This window comes from Salmo salar, chromosome ssa27 (assembly GCF_905237065.1).
Source record: "Salmo salar chromosome ssa27, Ssal_v3.1, whole genome shotgun sequence".
Classification (NCBI taxonomy): domain Eukaryota; kingdom Metazoa; phylum Chordata; class Actinopteri; order Salmoniformes; family Salmonidae; genus Salmo; species Salmo salar.
The window spans coordinates 22,493,878-22,518,950 of NC_059468.1; the positions used below are offsets into that span (position 1 = coordinate 22,493,878).

General features: G+C 42.6%; 3 protein-coding genes across 7 annotated transcripts in view; 2 read left to right on the forward strand and 1 right to left on the reverse strand.

The window, feature by feature from the left end:
* nsun2 (NOP2/Sun RNA methyltransferase 2) lies at positions 1 to 17,473 on the reverse strand. Of its 2 annotated transcripts, none has more exons than XM_014177953.2 (19): positions 17,301 to 17,473; positions 6,770 to 6,927; positions 5,592 to 5,696; positions 5,386 to 5,491; positions 5,189 to 5,260; positions 4,943 to 5,027; positions 4,369 to 4,564; positions 3,865 to 3,939; positions 3,651 to 3,781; positions 3,483 to 3,556; positions 3,125 to 3,255; positions 2,745 to 2,841; positions 2,428 to 2,603; positions 2,257 to 2,349; positions 1,957 to 2,092; positions 1,516 to 1,596; positions 1,256 to 1,394; positions 1,102 to 1,141; positions 1 to 937 (listed from the first exon to the last, which is right to left on the reverse strand). In XM_014177953.2, the coding sequence occupies exons 1-19, from the start codon at positions 17,382 to 17,384 to the stop codon at positions 622 to 624; spliced, it is 2,295 nt and encodes a 764-aa protein (XP_014033428.1). In that variant the 5' UTR covers positions 17,385 to 17,473; the 3' UTR covers positions 1 to 621. The 2 variants fall into 2 exon arrangements, with proteins under 2 accessions (XP_014033428.1, XP_014033429.1); XM_014177954.2 differs by lacking the exon at positions 17,301 to 17,473 and adding an exon at positions 7,365 to 7,636.
* On the forward strand, positions 8,052 to 16,139 carry srd5a1 (steroid-5-alpha-reductase, alpha polypeptide 1 (3-oxo-5 alpha-steroid delta 4-dehydrogenase alpha 1)). Of its 2 annotated transcripts, XR_001324698.2 has the most exons (6): positions 8,052 to 8,521; positions 8,833 to 8,999; positions 9,228 to 9,329; positions 13,710 to 13,860; positions 14,002 to 14,150; positions 15,569 to 16,139. XR_001324698.2 is itself a non-coding variant. In XM_014177960.2 (5 exons), exons 1-5 carry the CDS (start codon positions 8,211 to 8,213, stop codon positions 14,066 to 14,068), a joined length of 798 nt encoding a protein of 265 aa, XP_014033435.1. In that variant the 5' UTR covers positions 8,052 to 8,210; the 3' UTR covers positions 14,069 to 16,139. The 2 variants fall into 2 exon arrangements, 1 of the variants encoding a protein (XP_014033435.1); XM_014177960.2 differs by having other exon boundaries at positions 14,002 to 16,139.
* LOC106588695 (terminal nucleotidyltransferase 4A) overlaps positions 15,557 to 25,073 on the forward strand; it is a 22,795-nt gene continuing 13,278 nt past the window's right edge. The window contains exons 1-4 of one of the 3 annotated variants that reach the window (XM_014177955.2): positions 15,557 to 15,622; positions 23,631 to 23,754; positions 23,874 to 23,920; positions 24,027 to 24,147. In XM_014177955.2, coding sequence (XP_014033430.2) covers positions 23,665 to 23,754; positions 23,874 to 23,920; positions 24,027 to 24,147 — 258 coding nt within the window. In that variant the 5' untranslated portion in view covers positions 15,557 to 15,622; positions 23,631 to 23,664. Of the gene's footprint in view, positions 15,623 to 19,839; positions 19,899 to 19,934; positions 19,980 to 23,630; positions 23,755 to 23,873; positions 23,921 to 24,026; positions 24,148 to 25,073 lie in introns of those variants that run through there. The other 2 variants (XM_014177956.2, XM_014177958.2) reach the window with 2 other exon arrangements.

Sequence of the window (25,073 nt, forward strand, 5' to 3'; positions counted from 1 at the left end):
TGAATTTAATACTTTTAATCAATTCCACCTTTCTTCTTACTTACAATGATAAAAAAATGAAATGGCCATTAAGAGAAACCTTCAAACATGCACAATACAACAACAAAAAACAACACTCTCTCCATGTTTTGCCAGTGGAGTTGAGTTTTGATCAAATAAAACCGACAATAGAAAATAAAAGTCACTAAAGCATTGAAGCACACCAAGTCAGGGGGAGCATGGAAGAGTCCACATGCCCTGTCTGGGAGGGATGGCCATTCTGCTATGGCAGTGGTTTCGAAGTACTACTGAGCTACCCAACACCCCTTCTCTCTCACGTTTGGTCTAGCTCTAGTCTGGCCAGCATTGCTCAACCTCATACAGCACCTCTTCCTCCCTCCTCCGTGTATCTTACTAGTCTAAAGTGGCTTCTCAACTCCTCTCCTCCATCTGCAAAAACATGGGTGACAAAATTATGGTGGATGACCAACATCAGTGCAGCCAGAGAGAGGAAAACTTGTTAAGACTATTGAGATACACATTTCTTTCTACTCCACAGGTGCTGGTCAAAATCTCCCCTCCCTCTCATCTCCTCTCAGGTGCTGGTCAAAATCTCCCCTCCTCCTTCCCTCTCATCTCCTCTCAGGTGCTGGTCAAAATCTCCCCTCCTCCCTCCCTCTCATCTCCTTTCAGGTGCTCGTCACCTTGATTTTCACCTCTCAACTCCTGTTTTGTGCTGACATCTTTATTTCCATTCTCTGTCTCCCCCTCTCCCTCTTTCACCTCGTCCTTCACCTCCTCTTCCTCCCTGGGTCCCTGCCCCTGTTTGTCTCTGAATACCTCGACCCCCAGCATGCGGAGGTAGTGGAACCTCTCGTTGCGGGGCACGAAGGCTCTGATGGAGGTCTTGCCTCTCCAGCCACACAGCTCTATAGGACACTGAGGACCATCAGGGTTACTGAGGAAAGAGAGGGAGAGGACGGAAAGGGAGAGGGTAGAGGACGGTAAGGGAGAGGACGGTGAGGGAGAGATGGGGGGGGATAGAGGGAGAGGGAGATCAGGGTGAATTCCCTGATAACAGATAATATAACACACAGACAGGCAAACAAAATGGACACTTACCTATTGTCAGGCTGGTACTTTAACACAATGCTGCCCATTCCTGTGGAAACAGAGGAGGAAAACATGAAGCACTACTAGTAATACAGACATGAATGGGCCAACACCCAACATGGCCTTAGACACAGATCATTGCTTTCCAGTTGAGAACACACACCTATCTTCTTGGCCTGTTGGTGAGCATCTTCCTCCAGTTTGCTGAGGTACGGGTTCTCCTGAGTCAGTAGAATCTTGATGTCCTCAACACTCACTGTGATCATCCTGGAGCGGATGTAGGGAAACAGAGTATATATACCCTGGAGGAGGAGAGAGGAATGAGGAGAGGAGAGCGGAACGAGGAGAGGAGAGCAGAACGAGGAGAGGAGAGCAGAACGAGGAGAGCAAGGAATTAATGTGTGTGTTTGTGCATGCACCTACTTCCTGGGCGAGTCTGAAGGCACAGCCAAACTCCTCCCCGTCACTGTTGCGAGACCACACCTTCACCCCTGTGTTGATCACCTGCAACACACACAGAATAATGAAATCATTACACTTGAGAATGACTGTTTCAGCAACATATTTACAATTGCTTCTCATTTCAACGTTGTTATTGTTGTTTGCACGACAAGGAGGGGAGAAAAAATAGACAAAGAGCGGAATTGGGGGGGGGTGTCTCTGTCTGCTTGGACGCACACACACGGCCACCTGTGCAGGAGCTGTGTGTACAAGGGGGATTTGGGATGAAAAGGGTCCCATCTGTTAGCTGGGCTCCCCTTGATGGGCTGGCAGTGACACACACACAGTTGTTGTTAGGCAGGGTGCCACATTGTTCCTTAGAGAACATACAGGTGTCTCTCACACACACACACACCTTCCTACCTTCATTCGCTCACTGTTGTTGAGCATGACGTTGCGTAGCTCCTTGGAGACCATGTACAGATGTCTCTTCTTCCCCTCGTGGGTTCTGGTCAGAACGTTTATCTTGGGGAAGTCTGGAGACAGGTCATAGAAGGACCTGCAAAACACACATTAATGGAATAGATCAATAACCAGGGATCAATCAAAACATGTAAAGGTAATACCATCTATGCTTGGTCAAAACATTGTCCCCTCTGTACAGATAATGCTGATTTCGAGCAGCTGCTTACATAGGCTACACAATCCACCAGACACACTCACTCTATCGGTGGGAAGACAGGGTCATCTTCAGTGAGGAAGACAAAGGGGTCTTCTTTAAAACCATGCCTCTTCATCTTTTTATTGGGAGGAGGCCTGGAAATCAGAACAGAGTCAGAATACACACACACACACACACTCTTCCGCCCCCACCCCCCACCCCTCTCAACTTACCCACACACGTTGGGTTCCTTGATCTGATCGCCTGCCTCTGGCTCTTTGGGCGAGTCCTCTCCTGCCTCCTTCCCTCCATCTCTCTCTCCATCCTCCAAGGGCGTCTCAGGAAGAGGGGTGCCCACTGGAGAGTCCTCTGGCTGGGGCACGGAGCTGGATGACTGCTCCTTCTTCAACTGGAGATGGAGAAAGATGGATCATAGTTCACTTTAACAGGAACTTCTCTCTGGTATATGAGCTACCGGATGGAGTTGCATTCCATCTGAGATGTGGGCTTATCCGTGAGTGTGTGGTCGTGCATGTACATGTGTGTGTACCTTGGGGAATGTTCTGTTCCAGGGCATGGGGGCTTTCTTGACCAGGACAGCTACAAAGAAGCCTCCCGTGTTCTGGTGATGGGGCAGGATCCTCATACTGAATACACACATATACAAAGGTATACACGGTATATACAAAGATGATTTAGAGGCAACAGCACCCTCTGCTGGTAGAAATCAAATCAACACAAACCAGCAACACTTCACAGGGATTTGAAAGTCTGTCCAGCTTTTATTTTTCATCTCATTAGGATTAGGTATGCAGCTGTGTGCACAGGTGTAGCAAATACATATACATGATTGTCATGACTGATATTTTAGGCATATTCTAACCAAATAAAGTGGGGCCTGTGTGTTTGTGTGCACGCAGGTGAGTGTACCATCTCTCCAACTTCATATTGGCCAGTTTCTCTGTGTCGGTGGGAGGGAACATGGTGGGTCTGATCTGTGTGTGTCGGTTGGCTGGCACCTCGGACCAGTCCTTATACCACTGACCCTCCTTAGTCATCAACTAGAGATGGAAGGAAAGATGGTGAGAGAGATTAAGTGTGTGTGAGAGGTAGCGGTTGGAAGGAGAGGATGGGATGGGAGAGAGCGCAAAAGACTCAGTTATAATACGGGCTCAATCTGTAGTCAAACTGACATGGTGGTGGAAGATCTCGACTATTGTAGTGGCCAGACTGTCTATCAAATACCTCTAATAGTAGCTAGCAGTCATGTGTTCCAACAGTTATATACCTTCCATTTGGTGACTCCTGGCATCCATTTTAACCCTGGGAGATCAACTGACGCATCTGCTAATTCTAACGCGCCTGGAGATAGACAAAGAGGGAGACAGAGGCAGTTATCACCTGTGTGTGTGTGTGTGTGACACTGTATTTGTGTGTGCATGCATGCGTGTGTTACCTTCACTCTTCTCCAGTAGCGTTGCTATGACAGCTTCGTCCTCTATAGGGTTGAGTGAACAGGTAGAGTAGACCATCCTCCCTCCTACAGCTAGCTGCTCCACACCACGCACTGCTATACGGATCTGGAGTCTGGAGACACACACAGGTTATCACACACACACACACACACATACAGGCACACACACACACCTGCTCTCTCTTTCTCTCCTCACCCATGGAGATGCAGGCTGTTACTGGTGGTCCATTTCTTCCACACGTCAATGTTCTTCCTCATGGTGCCATCTCCACTGTAGAAACACACACAGAATACTTAACTTTTTAGGAACACACTTAAAAATGAGAAAAAAACTAAATAGGAGTTTGTCAGCTTCCCTGGATCATCTAACTACACATCAGCCTTCCCGGACAGACTATCCAACAATGTGGTTACAGGAGATCGCTCTCTCTCCAGTCTCATTCTTGTGGTCACATTTGCTTCCCCTACTAAAAACAAAACAAGCAGTAGCCTACCCAGTGCAGCAACCAATCATAAATCAGACAGAAGAGCCAATCATAAGACACAGGGTAGAACCATGAGGTTGATATCTCTCCATATATCTGACTGTCTACACATCATGTCTAGTCCTTTTCCCCCCACCTTTCTCCCCTACTTCTCTCAATCGTTATTTACTTCCTTCTCTCAGCTAAACAGGTAACCAGGTTAACTCTTTGTTCACCTGCAGGGGACGTCGCAGAGGACGCGGTCGTAGAACAGTGTGCCCTTCTGTCCGTTCTCCGTGTCTATCTGTAGTCTGGGGATGCAGGAAGCATCGTGGTTCACCACCATGATACAGGGGCTGTTCAGTCTCTTAGCCTGGTGCACCAGCAGGTAACAACGCTTGTTGTCCACGTCGTTGGCTATCACAAAGCCCTCTGAAGGGGGAAGAGGGAGAGAAAGAGAGGGGGGAGATGAGGATGCTCAGGATTACAATGTTTTGTTACATTGTTTCACATTTTAGTCATTTAGCAGACGCTCTTATCCAGAGAGACTTACAGGAGCAATTAGGGTTAAGTGCCTTGCTCAAGGACACAGACAGATTTTTCTCCTAGTCTGCTCGGGGATTCGAACCAGCAATGTTTTGGTTACTGTCCCAACTTTCTTAAACGCCATCTTTTCTGTCACAAAGTAACAGAAAAGATGCATTCAGCAACTTACCACCTTTTCCATTGGGCCACAATTCAGATACTCCAACGCATCAGGTGTGTGTTGTTACATTTTTCTATTGATTTGATCCTGTGCATGCGGATTACCTGGGAAGGGTACGTCCATATCAGAATGGAGCATCTCAATCAACTGGGCCGTCTTAGATCCAGGAGCAGCACACAAGTCCAGAATCTACCCACAGAAATACACAGTTACACTATACATGTTCCAAGGTTTAGGGTCTAGGGAATCTACCCACAGAAACAGTCACACTATAATGTTCCCAGATTTAGGGCCTAGGGACAGCAATGGGAGCAGGTCTTGGCCAGAAAGGCATCCAGTGTGTCGTTTACCTTGTGGTGGGGCTCAATCTTCATCAGCAGAGGAGGGATCATACTAACAGCCTCCTGTCTGCTGATGTTACCCTGTAGACCAACGTAGAGAAAGAAACATCACAGTACATAAGGCAGCCATACAGCTAAGAAACCGTCGAGATCTTCTTAAATGACTTTCTAATTCTTAAATAACACTCAAGACTGGTCTTCCTCACCGACTCGGTCTCGCTGACCAGGAACTGATGGAACTTCTCCAGGAGAGGAGACTTCCTCAGGATCTTCCTGCTCATGTTAGTGTGCCACGCTAGCTCATCTGGGTACCTACACACACAATTACAGCAGATGACCCAAACATGTGTGTGTGTGTGTGTGTGTGTGTGTGTGTGTGTGTGTGTGTGTGTGTGTGTGTGTATATACGTACCAGCTCAGAGGCTGAGGAGCCTCTATCTTCTGCCCGTCGATCTCTACCTCCTGGATCTCCTTGAAGTACTTGTTCTTCAGACAGTGGAGGATCTCCTTGGCATGGCTACATCAAATCAAAGTTTATTTGTCACGTGCGCCGAATACATCAGGTGTAGACCTTACAGTGAAATGCTTACTTACAGGCCCTAACCAACATTGCGATTTTTAAGTAAAAAATAGGTATTAGGTGAACAATAGATAGGTAAAGAAATAAAATAAAAACAGTAAAAAGACAGTGAAAAATAACAGTAGAGAGGCTATATACAGGCACCGGTTAGTCTGGCTAATTGAGGTAGTATGTACATGTAGGTATGGTTAAAGTGACTATGCATATATGATGAACAGAGAGTAGCAGTAGTGTAAAAGGGGGGTTGGCGGGTGGTGGGAAACAATGCAGACCCGGCCAGGTCTCGGACCTCCTCCAGGCATTTGCAAACTTAATGGTGGTGTTGGAGTTGTGCCTGGCCACGCAGTCCTGGGTGAACAGGGAGTACAGGAGGGGACTGAGCACGCACCCGAGGGGCTCCAGTGTTGAGGATCAGCGTGGCGGATGTGTTGCTACCTACCCTCAACACCTGGGGGGCGGCCCGTCAGGAAGTACATGGGGACAACCCAATTGACAATCCTTTTTAATACACTTACAGGTTTAACAGAGTGGTGTTCTGGAAAGCAATCTTCATAAGTATGAATCCTGACGTAGAGCAAGCATAGCCTGGTCCTAGACCTGTGTCTGCTGCCTCGCTAACCCCCCTATGGTCATTGTCATGTCAAATTATCATGATCACAAACAAATCTGGGACCAGGCTAAAACAAGAGTGGGAGTGTATAAATCATCATCCCTTTACAAAACATATACAGTGGTCAATTCCAACTAACAGTTTGTCACCTCACCTACAGGGTGAGAAAGACCACTTCCATCTGTGCCATAGAGGATCCAGAGTCCATGGATGTATTTATTAGTGCACACTGTAACTGCACACTGTAACAAAACGTTTCTCAACAGAAAACATCTGACAAACAAGAGTTTCTATTGGACAAATTTAGATAGGTCCCTCCATGTTCGGTATTGTTTACTTCCTAGTGAATACACCCCTGACCACTTGGCAGAGGTCTAGCTTAGTAGCTTCCCTTCTGTACCTCTTGTATCCAGTGATGCGGATGGTGGCGGGCAGCGGTTCTCTCATAGCCTCCATGAACTGGTCAAACTCCCCCTCAGGCACCAGGCCCAGCTCCCGGTAGTATGCCTCAAACAGCTTGTTCTCCTTGATGATGTCAGCGTAGCCTGCACCCCAACCCTACAGGTCAGATATATGGGAGGAGAGGGAAGACGCCAGGGGGAGGAGAGCAGATGAGGGGGGAACCGAAGAGGAGACATGGGAGGAGAGGAATGGATGTGGGTTTTCTGAATTGCAGCCTCAGATGGATCGATATTGATAGAGTTTACTATCATAGTACAATAGTTATAACCTGGTCCCAGATCGGTTTTTACTGTATAGCCAACTCCTTGACATGCCAGCACAAACATTTGGGACCAAGATAAAATAGCTAGCTACACATAGCTATGTCAACAAGTCATTATAAGCAATGAGTTGTGCAGTAGTAATCAAATCAAAGTTGCTGGGGAGAAATTAAATCTCTTTGACTCGGCATACAGTAATTTGAGGTGACCTAGGCAAGTTAGCTGCAGTACGCTTAATTAGCCGGCTAGCTATGAAGAGCTATCAAAACTTACAGCATTGTCCCGGTTATCCCTTCCACCAGGCTTGCTATTATTTTGATGCTCCTTCTTTCTCAGTCGACTTCTCTTCCCCATTTTGGAAACACACACCACTCTAAATATGAACCTGCGAAGCAACGTTCTGGTGTAGCTAAATGTATTTTACTAACAGGGTGGTTGAAACGCGAATGGTACTGCACTCGTGTTCTGTTTCATCCTCTGACGCACACATGTGAGACAGGACCCCAGTTTATGGGTGGCGATGTATTAGCCTAAGAAATAGAAAATATCAGTGCAACATTTTGGCCAACTAAAACCTAAAACACACTCAAATATGTTTTCGTTTTGGAGATAGTCAGACAGTAACAAATGATGTGTTTTTTGTGTGTGCACTAATACCCCTTCCTCCAAACAATGTCTGATCAGCGATATAGTCCTTGGCTTATTCCTCGCCAGTTAAGGAAACAAGGGGCAATGGCTATATACTATTTATTTTTTTTAAACGGCAGTTTGCATAAATATGTAATGGAATGAATCTAAAATGACTCATTTCATATTTTTACCAGTGTGGTGATTTCGCCTGAACACACCTTGTAGTTGAATAACATTGTATCCATTTTCAATTGGCTAGATAATGACGATGCAAAACAAAGTGACTCGATTGGTTCATTAGGAGTCAGGCTCCTTTATTTATCCTTATGATTGGACGATGGAACTGAGCAGACCAGTGAGATGATCGCAGTACGCATACTTGTGCAAGTGACATATGTGTTCATTATTGCCTTGGATACATTCACTTTATTTACATTGTTTTGAATATAAATGTAATTTCTTACACTATTTGCAGCTTATCTGGTAAAGATGGACAGTATTCTTTCAAAGCTTTTCGCCTCCGAGACAGAAGAGTTGTATGTTTTGGACTGCCTGGCATACTTCATGATTTTCATGGCTGCTTGTACCTTCATAACTTTACTCTTTGAGAACGTCCCCTATGGCAGATACGCAACAAGCAGATATGGATTCCCCGTCAACGTCAAATTCGCCTGGTTCGTGCAGGAACTACCTGCTTTTCTGGTGCCACTGTGCCTTGTGCTGTGGACTTCTGCTGCGAAAACCACTCATCTTCCCAATCAGTTACTGCTGGTCATGTACTTCTGCCACTATGTGCAAAGGTAAGACCCAATGGTTAGAAGATTGTACTTCACATGCATACAAAGTACTGTGTTACTTTGACAAACACTAACTGTCATATCTTCTAGGTCAGTGGTTCTCAAACTTTTTGTTGGTTACTGTACCACCAAGTACAGTTTGCTCTGCCCAGAGTACCCCCTCATATGCAATTGAATTCTCAATTGTAAAAACACATTGCTAAATTATGTGCCAACGTTGTAACTGGAATGCAGTGCATTCCCAGCCATGAGACACATGCATCCTAGACAACAGGTGGTGAAATTATTCATCGGTTGTATTTATTTTCTTCTAGATCTCTCATCTATCCATTTTTAATTCGTGGGGGGAAATCTACACCATTTGCATCGTTCGCCTTGGCCTTTGTGTTCTGCATCTATAATGGCTACATGCAGGTCAGATACCTGAGCCACTATGCAGAATACTCTGCTGATTGGGTTACCAGCCCTTGCTTTATCACAGGTAAGAGACATGGCTGACATGACATACAGCATAGGGTCTGTATTAATGCATAAACCACACATCCACAAATAACACAGTTGTCTATTTTATATGTTCCCATGAATTTCTTGTTCTAGAGTTATCCATGTCATGCTATCCAAAAAATACCTTACATTTCCTCATTTTCACCTCATTGGTTGCCTTATACACACTCATTATAAATCAGCTTCCCCATTGGTTGATTTTCAGGCTCTGTCCTATGGTTGGTGGGTTGGTTGGTGAACCTTCACTCAGACCACATCCTGAGGAACCTACGGAAGCCTGGAGAGACTGGCTACAAGATACCAACAGGTAAGATACCTGCTACCAGAGAGAGATATAGAGAGACAGGTTTCCCCTGACCAGATGGCATGACCGTTTTGGACAGCATGCTGTAACATTTTCACATCAGTTCTCTCACGGCCTTCTGAACACATTGTAAATAATGGCTGTAAAATGTGTCTATGCTAGCAACAACCATAGTAACACACTGATGTTCAAGTATAGGTCAGTGTTGCTTAAAACAGGGAGTTCACTCTTTCCAGAGGGTGGATCCGGTTTTCTATTTTAAATCCAGGGTTACAGAGAGTACAGTGTCACTATGACACAGCACCAGAGAGGGTTGAAACCATCACCTTGTGCCTGAGGTGAACCGTTCATAACTGATGAACCAGTTGAAACCTGTCCACCCTAAAGCCTTTGTAGAAATGAAGGTTTTTACGGTAGAGAAGAATGCAGTAAGTCTAGCCAGACCGTATGAAACATTCTTACATTTTAGTCATTTAAGTGCCTTGCTCAAGGGCACAGACAGATTTTCCACCTAGTCGGATCAGGAATTAGAACCAATGACCTTCAGTTACTGGCCCAACGTTTTTAACCGTTAGGCACTCCTGGAATCCAGAGAAACATGATGGTTTTAGAAGAGGAGTGGTGAAGGCAGTGGCTGTACAGTCTGTGTTCAAGCAGGGGGGAGGACTGCAGCCATCTATGGTCTTTAGTGCCGTGTTTATTCATAATTTTTTTTATGCTGCCGTATTTATCAATCTATGACCTTAACACTCAAAATTGAGATCAACCTTTTTTTTTTTTTTTACTTAGAAGTGGGTTGAAGCCAGAGAGACTGTGAAAGGATCTGAAATACAATGCTACAGTTTCACTGGAAACTGACCTGAGACCTGAAGAAATTGAAACGGGTAGATTAACGTTTGTCTTTAGTGTTTTTCTTCCTTTTGTAATAATGCCTCTATTGAATGCTTTACTTAACTGCAGTTTATAAAATTATATTAGGGATCTCTTTCTCCAATTATCCAACCACAATGATAATTTGAATGGTCTTGATGAAAATAATCAAGTGTGTGAAATTGTATCAGAGGTGGGTTTTCTGTATTGCAGCCTAGGATAGAGCTCACGATAACCTGGTCCCAGACATGTTTGTACTTTATAGCCAACTCCTTGACATTGGAGTTATTTTGCAGATGCTCTTGTACGGGGTGTCTTAAAATAGTGTGTGTGCATACATTTGTACTTTTTCGTACTGACAAGCCAGTGAATGATAATAGATGTTGGCAAGACAACACAAACATATGGGTCCAAGAAATGTAATTGTGATGGGCACTGATATGGAAAATCTATATTGAAAATCGGTTGCATTTTATCAAACATATCTGTTTGAATGAATAACATTGCAACTGTGTGGATTTATCTTCCAAGGCTTTGAAGTTCAGATAACTGCTTCCTGATTTTCCCATGGGCCAGGTGTGAATGTTCGGGGGCCTAACCTAGCTTGAAAACAATGGAAAGCCTGTTGATGGCCCATCAGCAGGCTGTTAAGTATGCTAAGTAAATAGCCTGTGAGAAGGTTCTGTGATTGCAGGAACAGTCATGAATTGACTTTTACACAATAGTGTAGGTTAACAGCAAGGATAAACCGATATCACGATATGCCGTGCTCATATCAGTATTAAATTAATTACCAATATTGGTGCTCCCCACTAAACATTCGTATTGGGGAGAAAGAAAAAATTGCATGCATGCATACATGCATACACAGTACCAGTCAAATGTTTGGACACCTACTCATTCAAGGGTTTTTCTTTAGTTGTTCCATTTTCTACATTGAACAAAAATAATACATGGAATCATGTCATAACCAAACAAGTGTTAAACAAATCAAAATATATTTTAGATTCTTCAAAGTAGCCACCCTTTGCCAGCTTTGCACACTCTTGGCATTCTCTCAACCAGCTTCACCTGGAATGCTTTTCCAACAGTTTTGAAGGAGTTCCCACATGCTGAGCACTTGTTGGTTGCTTTTCCTTCACTCCATGGTCCAAACCATCTCAATTGGGTTGAGGTCGGGTGATTGTGGATGCCAGGTCATCTGATGCACTACTCCCATCACTCTCCTTGGTCAAATAGCCCTTACACAGCCTGGAGGAGTGTTGGGTCATTGTCCTGTTTAAAAACAAATGATAGTCCTACTAGCGCAAACCAAATGGGATGGTGTATCGCTGCAGAATGCTGTGGTAGCCATGATGGTTAAGTGTGTTTTGAATTCTAAATAAATCAGTGTCATCAGCAAAGCACCATCACAGCACCTCCTCTATGCTTCACGGTGGAACCACACATGCGGAGATCATCCATTCACCTACTCTGCGTCTCAAAGACACTGAGTTTGGAACCAAAAATCTCAGTTTTGAATGTAGAAAATAGTCAAAATAAACTCTGGCATGAGTAGGCGTGTCCACACCTACTCATTCCAGGGTTTTTCTTTATTTTTGCTATTTTCTAAATTGTAGAATAAAAGAAACTATGAAATAACACATGGAATCATGTAGTAAACAAAAAGAGTGATAAACAAATCTAAATCTATTTTATATTTGAGATTCTTCAAAGTGTCCGCCCTTTGGCAGCTTTGCACATTCTATCAACAAGCTTCATGAGGTAGTCACCTGGATTGCATTTCAATTAACAGGTGTGCCTTGTTAAAAGTTAATTTGAGACAATCAGTTATGTTGTGACAAGGTAGGGGTGGTATACATAAGATTGCCCTATTTGGTAAATGACCAAGTCCATATTATAGCAAGAACAGCTCAAATAAGAAAAGAGAAATAACAGTCCATCATTACTTTAAGACATGAAGGTCAGTCAATACGGAACATTAAGAACTTTGAAAGTTTCTTCAAGTGCAGCCGCAAAAACCATCAAGCGATACGATGAAACTGGCTCTCATGAGGACCGCCACAGGAAAGGAAGACCTAGAGTTACCTCTGCTGCAGAGGATAAGTTCATTAGAGTTAACTGCACGTAAGATTGTAGCCCAAATAAATGCCTCACAGTTCAAGTAAGACACATCCCAACATCAACTGTTCAGAGGAGAATGCATGAATCAGGCCTTCATGGCCAAATTGCTGCAAAGAAACCACTACTAAAGGACACCAATAATAAGAAGAGACTTGCTTGGGCCAAGAAACATGAGCAATGGACATTAGACCGGTGGAAATCTGTCCTTTGGTCTGAAATCCAAATTTGAGACTTTTGGTTCTAATCGCCGTGTCTTTGAGACGCAGAGTAGGTGAACGGGTGATCTCCGCATGTGTGGTTCCCACCGTGAAGCATGGAGGAGGTGTGATGGTGCTTTGCTGGTGACAATGTCTGATTTATTTAGATTAAGGTACACTTAACCAGCATGGCTACCACAGCATTCTGTAGCATTACGCCATCCCATCTGGTTTGCGCTTAGTGGGACTATCACTTGTTTTTCAACAGGACAATAGCCCAACATCTCCAGGCTGTGTAAGGGCTATTTGACCAAGAAGGAGAGTGATGGAGTGCTGCATCAGATGACCTGGCCTCCAATCACCCGACCTCAACCCAATTGAGATGTTTTGGGATGAGTTGGACCGCAGAGTGAAGGAAAAGTAGCCAACTAGTGCTCAGCATATGTGGGCACTCCTTCAAGACTGTTGGAAAAGCATTCCAGGTGAAGCTGGTTGAGAGAATGCCAAGAGTGTGCAAAGCTGTCAAATGCAAAGGGTGACTACTTTGAAGAATATTAAATATTTTGATTTGTTTAACACTTTTTGGTCACATGATTATTTATTTCATAGTTCAGATGTCTTCACCACTATTCTACAATGTAGAAAATTATTTAAATAAAAAAACCCTTGAATGAGTAGGCGTGACCAAACTTTAGACCGGTACTGTGTGTATATATCTATATATTTTAAAAGTCAATTAACTCTGTTCGCTTCCATGAATGTACCGTGTGGCTCCGTTGGTAGAGCTTGGCGCTTGCAACGCCAGGGTTGTGGATTTGATTCCCACGGGGGACCAGTACGAAAAAGTACAAAAATGTATGTACCCACTACTGTAAGTCGGTCTGGATAAGCACATTTGCTAAGACTAAAACCCAGACCTTGGATCAGTGGAATCTTGACTGGCGCAGGTGATAAACATGCGACACAGGCCTGGTTAATCAAATTGCTGTCGTGACTGTTCCTGTGGTTTTACCAAATGATTTATATATACACTAGATGACTGATAGGGGGTGCCATTCATTCTCCTGGGCAGTGCCAATATGGTTGACTGGTGGCTTCAAAGCCTTTCACTTGTCAATACATAGCATCAGCAATCCAGGGTTTATATACTGTTCATCACTGGTTGTACCCTGTCTTATGTTCTCTCCTGTAGGTGGGCTGTTTGAATATGTGTCTGGAGCAAACTTCTTTGGCGAGATAACAGAGTGGGCGGGATTTGCCCTGGCGGCTCATTCTGTCCACAGCGCATCCTTCTCTATCTTCACTCTCATTGTTCTTGCCAGCAGAGCCTTCGCTCACCACAGGTAGGAAACACACACACACACATTCCACAGGCACACACATGAAGACACACTGCACACACACGGTTTGGGGTGAACTACACCTTTAACACTTGTAATACTATAATAGTGAATTCATGTCCTCCTGTCTTTCCTTCTCTCTAGGTGGTACCTTCAGAAATTCGAAGACTACCCCAAATCCAGGAAGGCGTTGATACCATTTGTATTATAATGATTCACTACAACAATCCAACCTCCAACAGCCCAACACAACGAGCTGTGACCCTATGCTACATCAGCTGGGGTCTGGTTAGGTTTGTTATTGTTTGTTTGTGTTTACCTCAAGAGAACATGTACAAGGATGAACACAATGAGTACTGACAATTCTATTCACTGGGAAGATATGAAGAGCTCTAGAAACCACAACACCACTGACAAGATTAGACATTCCCTGATGAAGGCTACAATGCCAAGTAGAGACAATTTATTACATTTAAAATGTTCCTCCAAGAGTGGCTGGATATATTTTTCACATGGTTGCACCTCATATCACCATCAACTTGGATATGTCCCGCAATGAGATTTACTATAGTATGTGGTGACTTTTATGATAAGTTCACCGCAGACCAACCAACAGTACCAATCCATCTTACAAAGGTTCAGCTCCATTTCAACACGTCCCCTAACCTCTACCCTTCCCCTAACTCCCTGAAGCAGCATGTGCATCTCTCACCCTCTCTGTTGCGTGCAGGCTGAGATTGTGTGTTTTGATGGTTGGCTCAATCTGTCAGTAGAGCTCTAGTTTTCCCGGTGAGACAACCCAGTGCTAGAAGGACTGAGAATTAACTTACTGTCAACACACAGGAATGCACAGACAGATTTCACTGCTTGTGGAAGAAACTAGCTCTTTGTATATTGGTGCACTCATGTGCGTGTTAGAGTAATCTGTCATGAGCAGTGCTGTAGTCTTCCCCTATGATTTGTAGTGCTAGTAGCACTGAGGATGAACCGAACCAACCCTTCGCCACACACACACTTAGTGAGGCGACCCCAACCTTAGGGCTGAAAATAAGGTTCTGAACCAAAGAGATACAAATTAGAGAAATGCTCCATTCAGTCAGTAAGGCCACTGGATTAGCCTATCACCCAGAGCTTGTTGCTGCCATAGAGAGACCAAAAGAAAGGGAGAGTGAAAATATAGAGAGTGGGCTAGTGATGGAGATAGTGATGGAGGAAGAGAGAGTGGGCTAGTGAGGGAGTGAGCAATACTCAACCTGACATTCTTGCTCTGGGGGTTTTCCTTGACTCTGTCACATGAAGCATGTGAGCAGGGAAGAAAGCAGACATTATGCAAAGAGCACACACACACAGTACAGAAGGTGCTGCCAGTAGGCTCCAGCTTGCCTCATTCCATTACAGAGTTTAATGGGCTGGAAGATGGCTGTGTGTAGGGTTGACTGCAAATGGTGTCTGGAATCGCTCTCTCTTTGCGTGTGTAATGATGAACACCTCTAGTTATGTGTTCCCCGTCTCCTTCCCAGCCCTCTCTTCACATGTAGTTTATAGTATAAATCCTGTAAGTGAGGATAGTATATTTCTAATTGGGCAGCAATACTTTTTTTTACTGAAACATTGGATTCATTTCAATGATATGTCAGGAATGGAATCAAAATGAGTAACTGAATTGGAAATGCTGAACTGCACTGTGGACTCCCTCTCTCTCTGTGTGTAGTGTTCAAGACTCAAGCTATTACACCCATTGCCCCAAGCAACATATTTGGCTGAGGTAAGAGCTCACCTTGTGAATTCCTTATGGTCTTAGGACAGCATTGCATTGTACTCACACTGAGCTGTTAGCAAGCAGGTAAATGGGTTGTTGAGCTCCTTAGCTTACCAGGGTCATTCAGGGAGAGACTAAGATCAATGACTTTAAAAAGTCACCCAGCTTGTGGTAATACATTCTCTTTTTTTTTTTTTTACCTCTACAAGGACCAGGAAGTCATTTAGACAAAAGTATCTTCTGATATAAGAGGGATGCTCCAAATGAAACGACCTGTTTCTTAATGTAATCAATTAAATGTATTTTTTTTATTGCCAATCTGTCATGCACAAAGGCTGTCCAACATTTTGCAAGGGTTATTACAATTTCTCATTACCATGTTGACTAATTACTTATTTCAAATTAACTTTCTTAGCTGTCTACTCCTGTTATGATACTGGGTGCTGGTATTGAATTATTCATAATACATATTTTGCTGTATAAACATGGTCACAAATTCTTCAAATATTTACTTTTAACAGCATTGGGTGGTTTGTAATGAGTCAAATTGTGTGGCAGCTGAGAGCGAGGTGTGTCGTTACCACAGCTACAAAGCCAAAATTGGCTATATCTAAAAATATATAATAAACTAAAATGCGTTTTTTGGTCTTAACTTAAGGATAGGCATAATGTTAGCAGTGTGGTTAGGTTTCAAATCTGATTTTAATAAGAGAAATTGTAGAATTAGGCGAGGGTTTATGACTTTGTGGCTGTGGTAACTGGGGACGACCGGGGTGTGTTCAAGCCGATCGTTTAAAATCCTACAGGCATGCGCACGGCGCTTCGGTTTGAAGAGAATACGCCATATTGAATCACCGTAGACTTCTGCTAGCGATTTTCAGCTAGCTGTTTGAAAAGGACAAGTCTTCTAATGGTCTTCATTTGGCGTTACCATTTCTCTCTGTCTTTGTAACACGGTTTATTATCACATTTCTTTAGTCAGGGCAGTAGTGTATTTTTAACGGACACATTGATTTGCTTGAAGGGGGTACAGAAAAAAAGTTGAATGGATCCGAGGGTGGCTTGGAATCAGCCCGAGCAGAAAGGACCTGCGAACGCATTATGGATGCGAATCTGGGAGATTTCTCAGGTACGAGCGACCTCCGGCCAGCATCATAATAATCAGAACCACAACCTGTGTGTGAATTATCCAGCGTTGGACGTTTATAAAAATGTTGCGGCATCGAGCAATAGCATTTGCAGCAACACCACTGCTAGTCTGAGCAGCAGCCATCACTGTATTTCAAACCGCACTACTTTTAATCACGGCACTGCATTTTCCTCCTTCGGGTCAACGTTACCCAAAGGCAACGTACAGAACACATTGACCCCATCCAACTCGAACGGTAACAGTGTAACGACAGATTTGTTGGGAGACAGTGAAATGCCCCAAAAGACGGAATCTGGAACGGACAGTCCATCTTTGAACTGCTCGTTGAGAAGGACTTGCGGTGGCAATGTAACGGGAAATAGTAATAAAAACCCTGGAGGTGCCAATCTGTTTTTTAGCTTCAGTGAAAGCGTGCATAATAATGTCAACCAATACCACCACCATCAAAGGCATCATCAGTATCACCCTCAGTACAATTTCCAACACAATTGTGTGAAGCGTCACCCGCCATCACCCTTAAATAACCACACTCACCATCCAGGCCGAAGGAAAAGTGACAACAAGGCGAGCACCTATGGGATTAATTACTTGCTTTCTAACTGGACTAATGACAACCATGTTAGCTCGGGGACTGGGACTCCTTGGAAGACGAGGAAATACAGCCCCGGTGTTGATGGGTGAGTATTTTTGATAGAGTCATTGCCCCACTGGGATTGTTTGACGCCAACGCACAATGAAACAGATATTTCAACGGATGTATAAATGTAACATCCGGTTGGCCTTCCACTCACTACCAAATATGGTGATGAGAGGAAGCCCATTGGCCGGCTGTGGGAGAAGATTGAGCAATATGAATTTTGTGCCGATTAAATATTTTCTCCATACAGTTTTCTGTATGCTTAACTATAATATGTAGCTAACAGAGTGGATTGAGTTTTGTAGACTTTACCCTTTGCCAAAGTGAGGAAAAAATGCGTTGTTTAGAAGTGCAAGGGCGAATTGAGTTATTGCACACACACGTTTCACAGAGTAGGCGTTCTTTAACGGAAATATGCAATTAAATACTGGAACGCGCCAATAGAATCTCACTAGCTCGTGCTTGGCTCTGCCCACGAATTATTTTGCCCCCATTGGAAACAACAGGCTCTAGTTTATCTTGAGTTTGTTATAATCTTTGGCTAACTTGCTAATGTTAATCGCGATAGCTAGCTATCATGGTTTCCTATTCCTATTAGTTAACGTTAGCTACTTTTATTTATGATTATACAAATATGTCATCTTGTCATGCATAAAGTCAACCAGTTAACGTGTAATTTGTGTTTGTTTGATTTGCTGCACGGGTGATAGTAATTCGAATGTTAACTTTTAGCTAGATTGGACTGCAGTGGCTAACCAGTTTTTACTTATTAGCAGTGCGTTAGCTAGCTTGCTAAGCAGGTAGCGGCTAACTAATGCTTTGGTAGGGTTAGCTTGCTAACTTATTTGTTTATTTAACATATGAATGGTTGTGTAAATTCTAGAATATAAGTTTAAGTCACACAAACTTAAAAAGGGGATCATAGTTAGCCACTGAGGATGAACCTCTGACTCAATCTTAAGTTATTCAACTATAGCTAGCTAGTTGGCTTGCTAGCTAACTACATTCCATATATTATTGTTGATTAGATTAGCTAGCTATATATTTACAAGTTGGTGACCACTGCTATAAAATCAGAGGCTGCAACAAGTACTGCCAGGTGACTTTAAGATTAGAGGTCGACTGATTAATCGGAATGGCCGATTAATTAAGGCCGATTTCAAGTTTTCATAACAATCGGTATTTTTGGCCACCGATTAGCCTATATATTTTATTTTTTATTTTTTTAACACCTTTATTTAACTAGGCAAGTCAGATTAAGAACACATTCTTATTTACAATGACTGCCTAGAAACGGGGGTTAACTGCCTTGTTCTGGGGGGATTCGTTTTTGCAACCTTCGGTTACCAGTCCAACGCTCTAACCACCTGCCTTACATTGCACTCCACAAGGATTAACAGGCTGACTACCTGTTACGCGAGGTCAGCAAGAAGCAAAGGTAAGTTGCTAGCTAGCATTAGACTTATAAAAAAACGATCAATCTTAACATAATCACTAGTTAACTACACATGGTTGATGATATTACTAGTTTATCTAACGTGTCCTGCGTTGCATATGATCGATGCGGTGCCTTAATTTTCATTGAATCACAGCCTACTTCGACAAACGGGTGTTGATTTAACAAGCGCATTTGCGAAAAAAGTACTGTCGTTGCACCAATGTACCTAACCATAAACATCAATGCCTAACAGGAATATTTAGACTTAGTCACCCGTTAGATAAAATACGGAACGGTTCCGTATGTCACTGAAAGACAAAAACTTGTTTTCGAGATGATAGTTTCCAGATTCGACCATATTAATGACCCAAGGCTCGTATTTCTGTGTGTTTATTATATTATAATTAAGTCTATGATTTGATAGAGCAGTCTGACTGAGCGGTGGTAGGCAGCAGCATGCTCGTAAGCATTCATTCAAACAGCCCTTCGCTGTGCTTCAAGCATTGCGCTGTTTATGACTTCAACCTGGGTGGGTATAATTTGTGGAATGTTCCAACAGGAATCTATTCCAAAAACTTTGTAAATAACAAGGTTTCCAAAAAACAACGCATACAAAGTTGTATAGCGGCAGAATGAGATACCGGGTAGGGAGTGGTCTAATTTCATTGCGTTTTTCACTCATCACGTTTATTCCGAAAAATGTCTGTCCTCACATGTCTGTTTGCCTATGGACAAACATTAAGAATAATCTACGTGGTGAGTTGATGCCTATTCGGCAGCTAGTTAGCTAGGTTTGTATGCGTTGCTACTTTGTATGCGTTGTTGGTTGGCAACCTTTTACTTTACGTTTTTTGGAACAGATTCCTGTTGGAACGTTCCACAAATTATACCCACCCCTTCAAGCCTATCAACTCCCAAGATTAGGCTGGTGTAACCGATGTGAAATGGCTAGCTAGTTAGCCGGGTGCACGCTAATAGTAGTTTTTTTCCCTTCCTCTGCATGGGTAACGCTGCTTCGAGGGTGGCTGTTGTCGATGTGTTCCTGGTTTGAGCCCAGGTAGGAGCGAGGAGAGGGACGGAAGCTATACTGTTACACTGGCAATACTAAAGTGCCTATAAGAACATCCAATAGTCAAAGGTATATGAAATACAATTGTATAGAGAGAAATAGTCCTATAATTCCTATAATAATATAATAACTACAATCTAAAACTTCTTACCTGGGAATATTGAAGACTCATGTTAAAAGGAACCACTAGCTTTCATATGTTCCCATGTTCTGAGCAAGGCACTTAAACATTAGCTTTCTTACATGGCACATATTGCACTTTTACTTCCTTCTCCAACACTTTTAAACCAAATTGAACATGTTTCATTATTTATTTGAGGCTAAATTGATTTTATTGATGTATTATATTAAGTTAAAATAAGTGTTCATTCAGTATTGTTGTAATTGTCATTATATATATAAAAAAAGAAAATAATCGTCCGATTAATCGGTATCGGGCCTTTTGGTCCTCCAATAATCGGTATCGGTGTTGAAAAATCATAATTGGTCGACCTCTATTTAAGATACCTAGATAACTACTATATTAGGAGTAAGAAAGCTATCAATAAATTACATTTTATCAGATTTGCTGAAAATACAAAATCATGGTTTAACAATAAATCAGTTTGTTGCCAAAAACATGCATACAAGAGTTCTCATTATTTACTTTTAGTATGCACAGAAGCATCCCAAAGGATCACGTGTCGCATGTTTCGTCACAATATTCTTTTGGACTGATGCCCGGTTGAACGTTCTACTCGTATGCATCGTCGATGAAGATTTAGTCAAAAGTGCATTACAGTGGCCTGGAAATACTGTCATTCCAAATGAGTCAAATAGTTAGTAGGGAAACCTTCTGTCTTAATTTTGATGTCGCCAGATTTACTTTAGATGTAGTAGAAAGCTAGCTAACGTTATAAAATTAAGGCCACCGGATTTTAGCTAGCTATTTTTGGCGAACTTTGCTAGCTGACGAGAACATTGAGATCCGTCAAGTAAATTTGACGACGTGATAATGCTGGCAAAGTTGTTTCCTACTAAATGTTTTAGTGCCCTAGCAATAGTGTAATCTAGAAGCAATAGTATTTAGCCTCCGTCCAGAATGACTGGGTTTATCACCACTTTAGGGCATCACTTTGGGTCCGCCGGCAGAGGGCGACTTGAGAACGTTCATAACAAGGGCATGACGCGACCATGTGACGGAGGAAGCACCCAGTGGCGATTTTAGCATGTAAATCTTCGTGGGGAAAAACAAATACCACTAAAAGTGGGACATATGCCAGCAAAGCCAATACACAACACGTAACAATACATTCATTGAACTCTAACGGTGACACACGGTCGGTGGCCACAAACTGTTAGGGCATATATAAAGCTATCCCAATATCTTACCACTGCTACACCTGGCTATCAGCAGAGCCTTGTCTGGCAGTGAAACAGTTGATTCATTCTCATTTACTGCCTGTAAAAAAAAACAAAAAACATGGCTGACTTGCTTAAACAAATGTGATTTCTAATGACAATTGGGATATACAAACTATGGCATAAGGGGACGACAAGCGGATAAGAGGCAATCTGTAATTTCGATTAAGACATTAATAAGCGAGCTAGGACATACATAATCAATTTAACTATTTGTTTGGTACTTTTGAAATGTACAGTGACAGAATTCAGAATATGGGCCGTTCTTAGTGTTTTCCCTGTATACAAAGTCAGAACCGTAGGATAAATAACAGGGACATATAAGCAGACAATGAAAGCTTTTACAATATTCAATAATTCTCTAAAACAGGCTGTAGACTACCTGTGCTCCGCCAAGTCAGAACAGTGGGTTAAGTTAAGAGGGCTAAATACACCAAATTATTAGGGTGAGGCACATGGGCTACTAACAGCTTACTACACAACATACACTTAGTATTACTTTCTTAGCTACAGTATACATATCTCCCTGGCATATTACATCATTTATGCAGCAGCATACAATATTATTGTGCTGTGCTCACTTGAACAGGAAGGAGGCGTGGCGGTCCTTAGTGGGCAAATTTGGTCATCAAAGTCTGGCATTCTCTGGATTTATGGTGCTTTCAACTGGGAACTCAGAAAAAAAACAAGGTCGAGTCATGATGACGTCATTGATCTTCAGGCCGTAGCTCTAGAAAGAGGCCTCAGTTCCCGACTAACAATTCCGAGTTGGATGACCGTTCAAAACGTATTTCCCAGTCGGAGCCCGTTTTTTCCTGAATTCCCAGTTGTCTTGAACTCACTGAAGTCAAGTTTTTGTAGTTCCGAGTTAACCTGTTATGCGGAACCCCTCGACAATATCCAGTGAAATGGCAGAGCGCGAAATTCCCCAAAAATTATTTCAAATATTTAACTTTCATACATTCACAAGTAAGCTCTAAGTCTAGCCATCGTGTCAGATTTCAAAAAGGCTTTACAGCGAAAGCACACCATACGATTGTTTGGTCAGCGCCTAGTCACAAAAAAATACAGCCATTTTCCAGCCAAAGAGAGGAGTCACAAAAAGCAGAAATAGAGATAAAATTAATCACTAACCTTTGATGATCTTCATCAGACGGCACTCATAGGACTTCATGTTACACAATACATGTATGTTTTGTTCGATAAAGTTCATATTTATATCCAAAAATCTCAGTTTACATTGGCGCGTTATGTTCAGTAATGTTGTGCCTCGAAAACATCTGGCGAATTTGCAGAGAACCACATCAATTTACAGAAATACTCATCATAAACTTTGATGAAAGATATGTGTTATTCATAGTATTAAAGATAAGCTTTCCCTTAATGCAACCGCTGTGTCAGATTTCCAAAAAGCTTTACGGCAAAAGCACACCATGCAATAATCTGAGTACAGCACTCAGCCACCAAAACAAGCCATACAGATAACCGCCATGTTGTGGAGTCAGTAAAAGTCAGAAATAGCGTTATAAATATTCCCTTACCTTTTGATGATCTTCATCGGAATGCACTCCCAGAAATCCCAGTTCCACAATAAATGTTCGTTTTGTTCGATAAAGTTAATCTTTATGTCCAAATACCTCCATTTTGTTCACGCGTTAGGTTCACTATTCTAAATGCACAAGGCGCGCGCACGAAGTCCAGACGAAAAGTAAAAAAAGTTATATTACAGTTTGTAGAAACATGTCAAACGATGTATAGAATCAATCTTTAGGATGTTGTTATCATAAATGTTCAATAATATTCCAACCGGACAATTCCTTTGTCTTTAGAAATGAAAAGGAATGGAGCTCGTGCACACGGCCGCTCGCGATAAACAACTCATAGCTTTCAGCTGGTCCACTTACTCAAGGTGGTCTTATTCTCTCCCCTTTACAATAGAAGCCTGAAACAATGTTCTAAAGACTGTTGACATCTAGTGGAAGCCTTAGGAAGTGCAATATGACCCCACAGACACTGTATATTGCATAGGCAATCACTTGAAAAACTACAAATCCCAGATTTCCCACTTCCTGGTTGGATTTTTCTCTGGTTTTCACCTGCCAAATGAGTTCTGTTATACTCACAGACATCATTCAAACAGTTTTAGAAACTTCAGAGTGTTTTCTATCCCAATCTACTAATAATATGCATATCCTAGCTTCTGGGCCTGAGTAGCAGGCAGTTTACTCTGGGCATGCTTTTCATCCTGATGTGAAAATACTGCCCCCAATCCCAAAGAAATTAACCCTCTCCTCTCCCTGTTCCCCTGTCCCTCCCTAGTCTCCATGAGGAGGTGGTGGACTTCTACAACTTCATGTCTCCCCAACCCGAGGAGGCTTCTATGAGGAAGGAGGTGGTCAACAGAATCGAGACTGTTATCAAGGAGCTGTGGCCTACTGCTGACGTGAGGACACACACACACCAGAGCTGGCGTTGAACCAGCACATCAGACATTTTAGCCATTTGTTTACAAATATTGGTACAATACAGTTTTTTTTCTTCTAACTTTCTCTCTCTCTCCAGGTGCAGATATTTGGCAGCTTCAGCACTGGACTCTACCTACCCACAAGGTAAGATAGCAGCCTTGTTGTGTAATGTGTTGAATCTTGTTCTCAGAATTTTCTCCAGGTGCTTGGCCACCAGTTGACCTACCACCATCTTTCTCTGTTGCCATAGTGACATAGACCTGGTGGTGTTTGGGAAATGGGAACGCCCCCCGTTGCAGCAATTGGAACAGGCCCTCCGGAAACACAACGTGGCGGAACCTTTCTCCATCAAAGTGCTGGACAAAGCTACGGTGAGTTGGTGCTGTGTTTTAAAAGAATGCTTACACGATCTGTTGGGATAGCTTCAATGCTGTTCAAACTGATAACCTGTTAAACTCAGTGTTTTGGGCTCTGTACTCATTCAGTCAATTTCATTCAGAAAATAGAAAGTGACCTATCATTCGAAAACTACAGCACTTGTCTTTTTGGAAATCGATCTCAAATCTCACTGCTGGTGATGTCATAAGAATGCCCCCACTACCGTCCACCCTACAGGCCATAAATCACGTGCAAAGGTCATATACATAGTGTGTATAATTTGGGTCAAGTGACAAAAAGTGGAAAATAATTGTATGCATGGAAAGGGTACACCCTGGTGGTCCTCATAATGCAATGCATTTCTTTTCCATCCATATATAATATAACATTACCTTGAATGATTCCTCCATATTCGCCGTTGATCAATCTCAACTCGTTTCCAATGGGAAAAGTAGTTTGAAGTTTCCTTGGCTGTCTGTGTTATTTAAAAACAATACGTGATAACTAGAAAGTCCTGATCAGTAGGGTCATTTTAAGATGTCAGGCTTCAAAATCCGTTCAGCCATTTTTGCACAGTGAGGTACTACCCAAACCAGATCAAACCAGACGCATCTATTTTTTGTGTTCCAAAGTCACATGTGATCTTGCAATGGACGAACTGGAAATCAGACATGAGATCTGATTATACCAGTAAAAAGATTACAACTTCAGCTTTATGTATATCATTCCTGTAAGATTAAAAATGTATGCATGGCACTTTCCACAAGCCCTGCGCTTTTAACATGGCTGTGTCCTTTTGGAATGGTAATTGGTTATTTTATTTCAAACCTAGACATTCAAATCTCTTATTCCCCAACTAAGGGACTATTTTGTAAAAAACTAATTGTCACTGGCCTACACACAATAACCCCTCATGTCA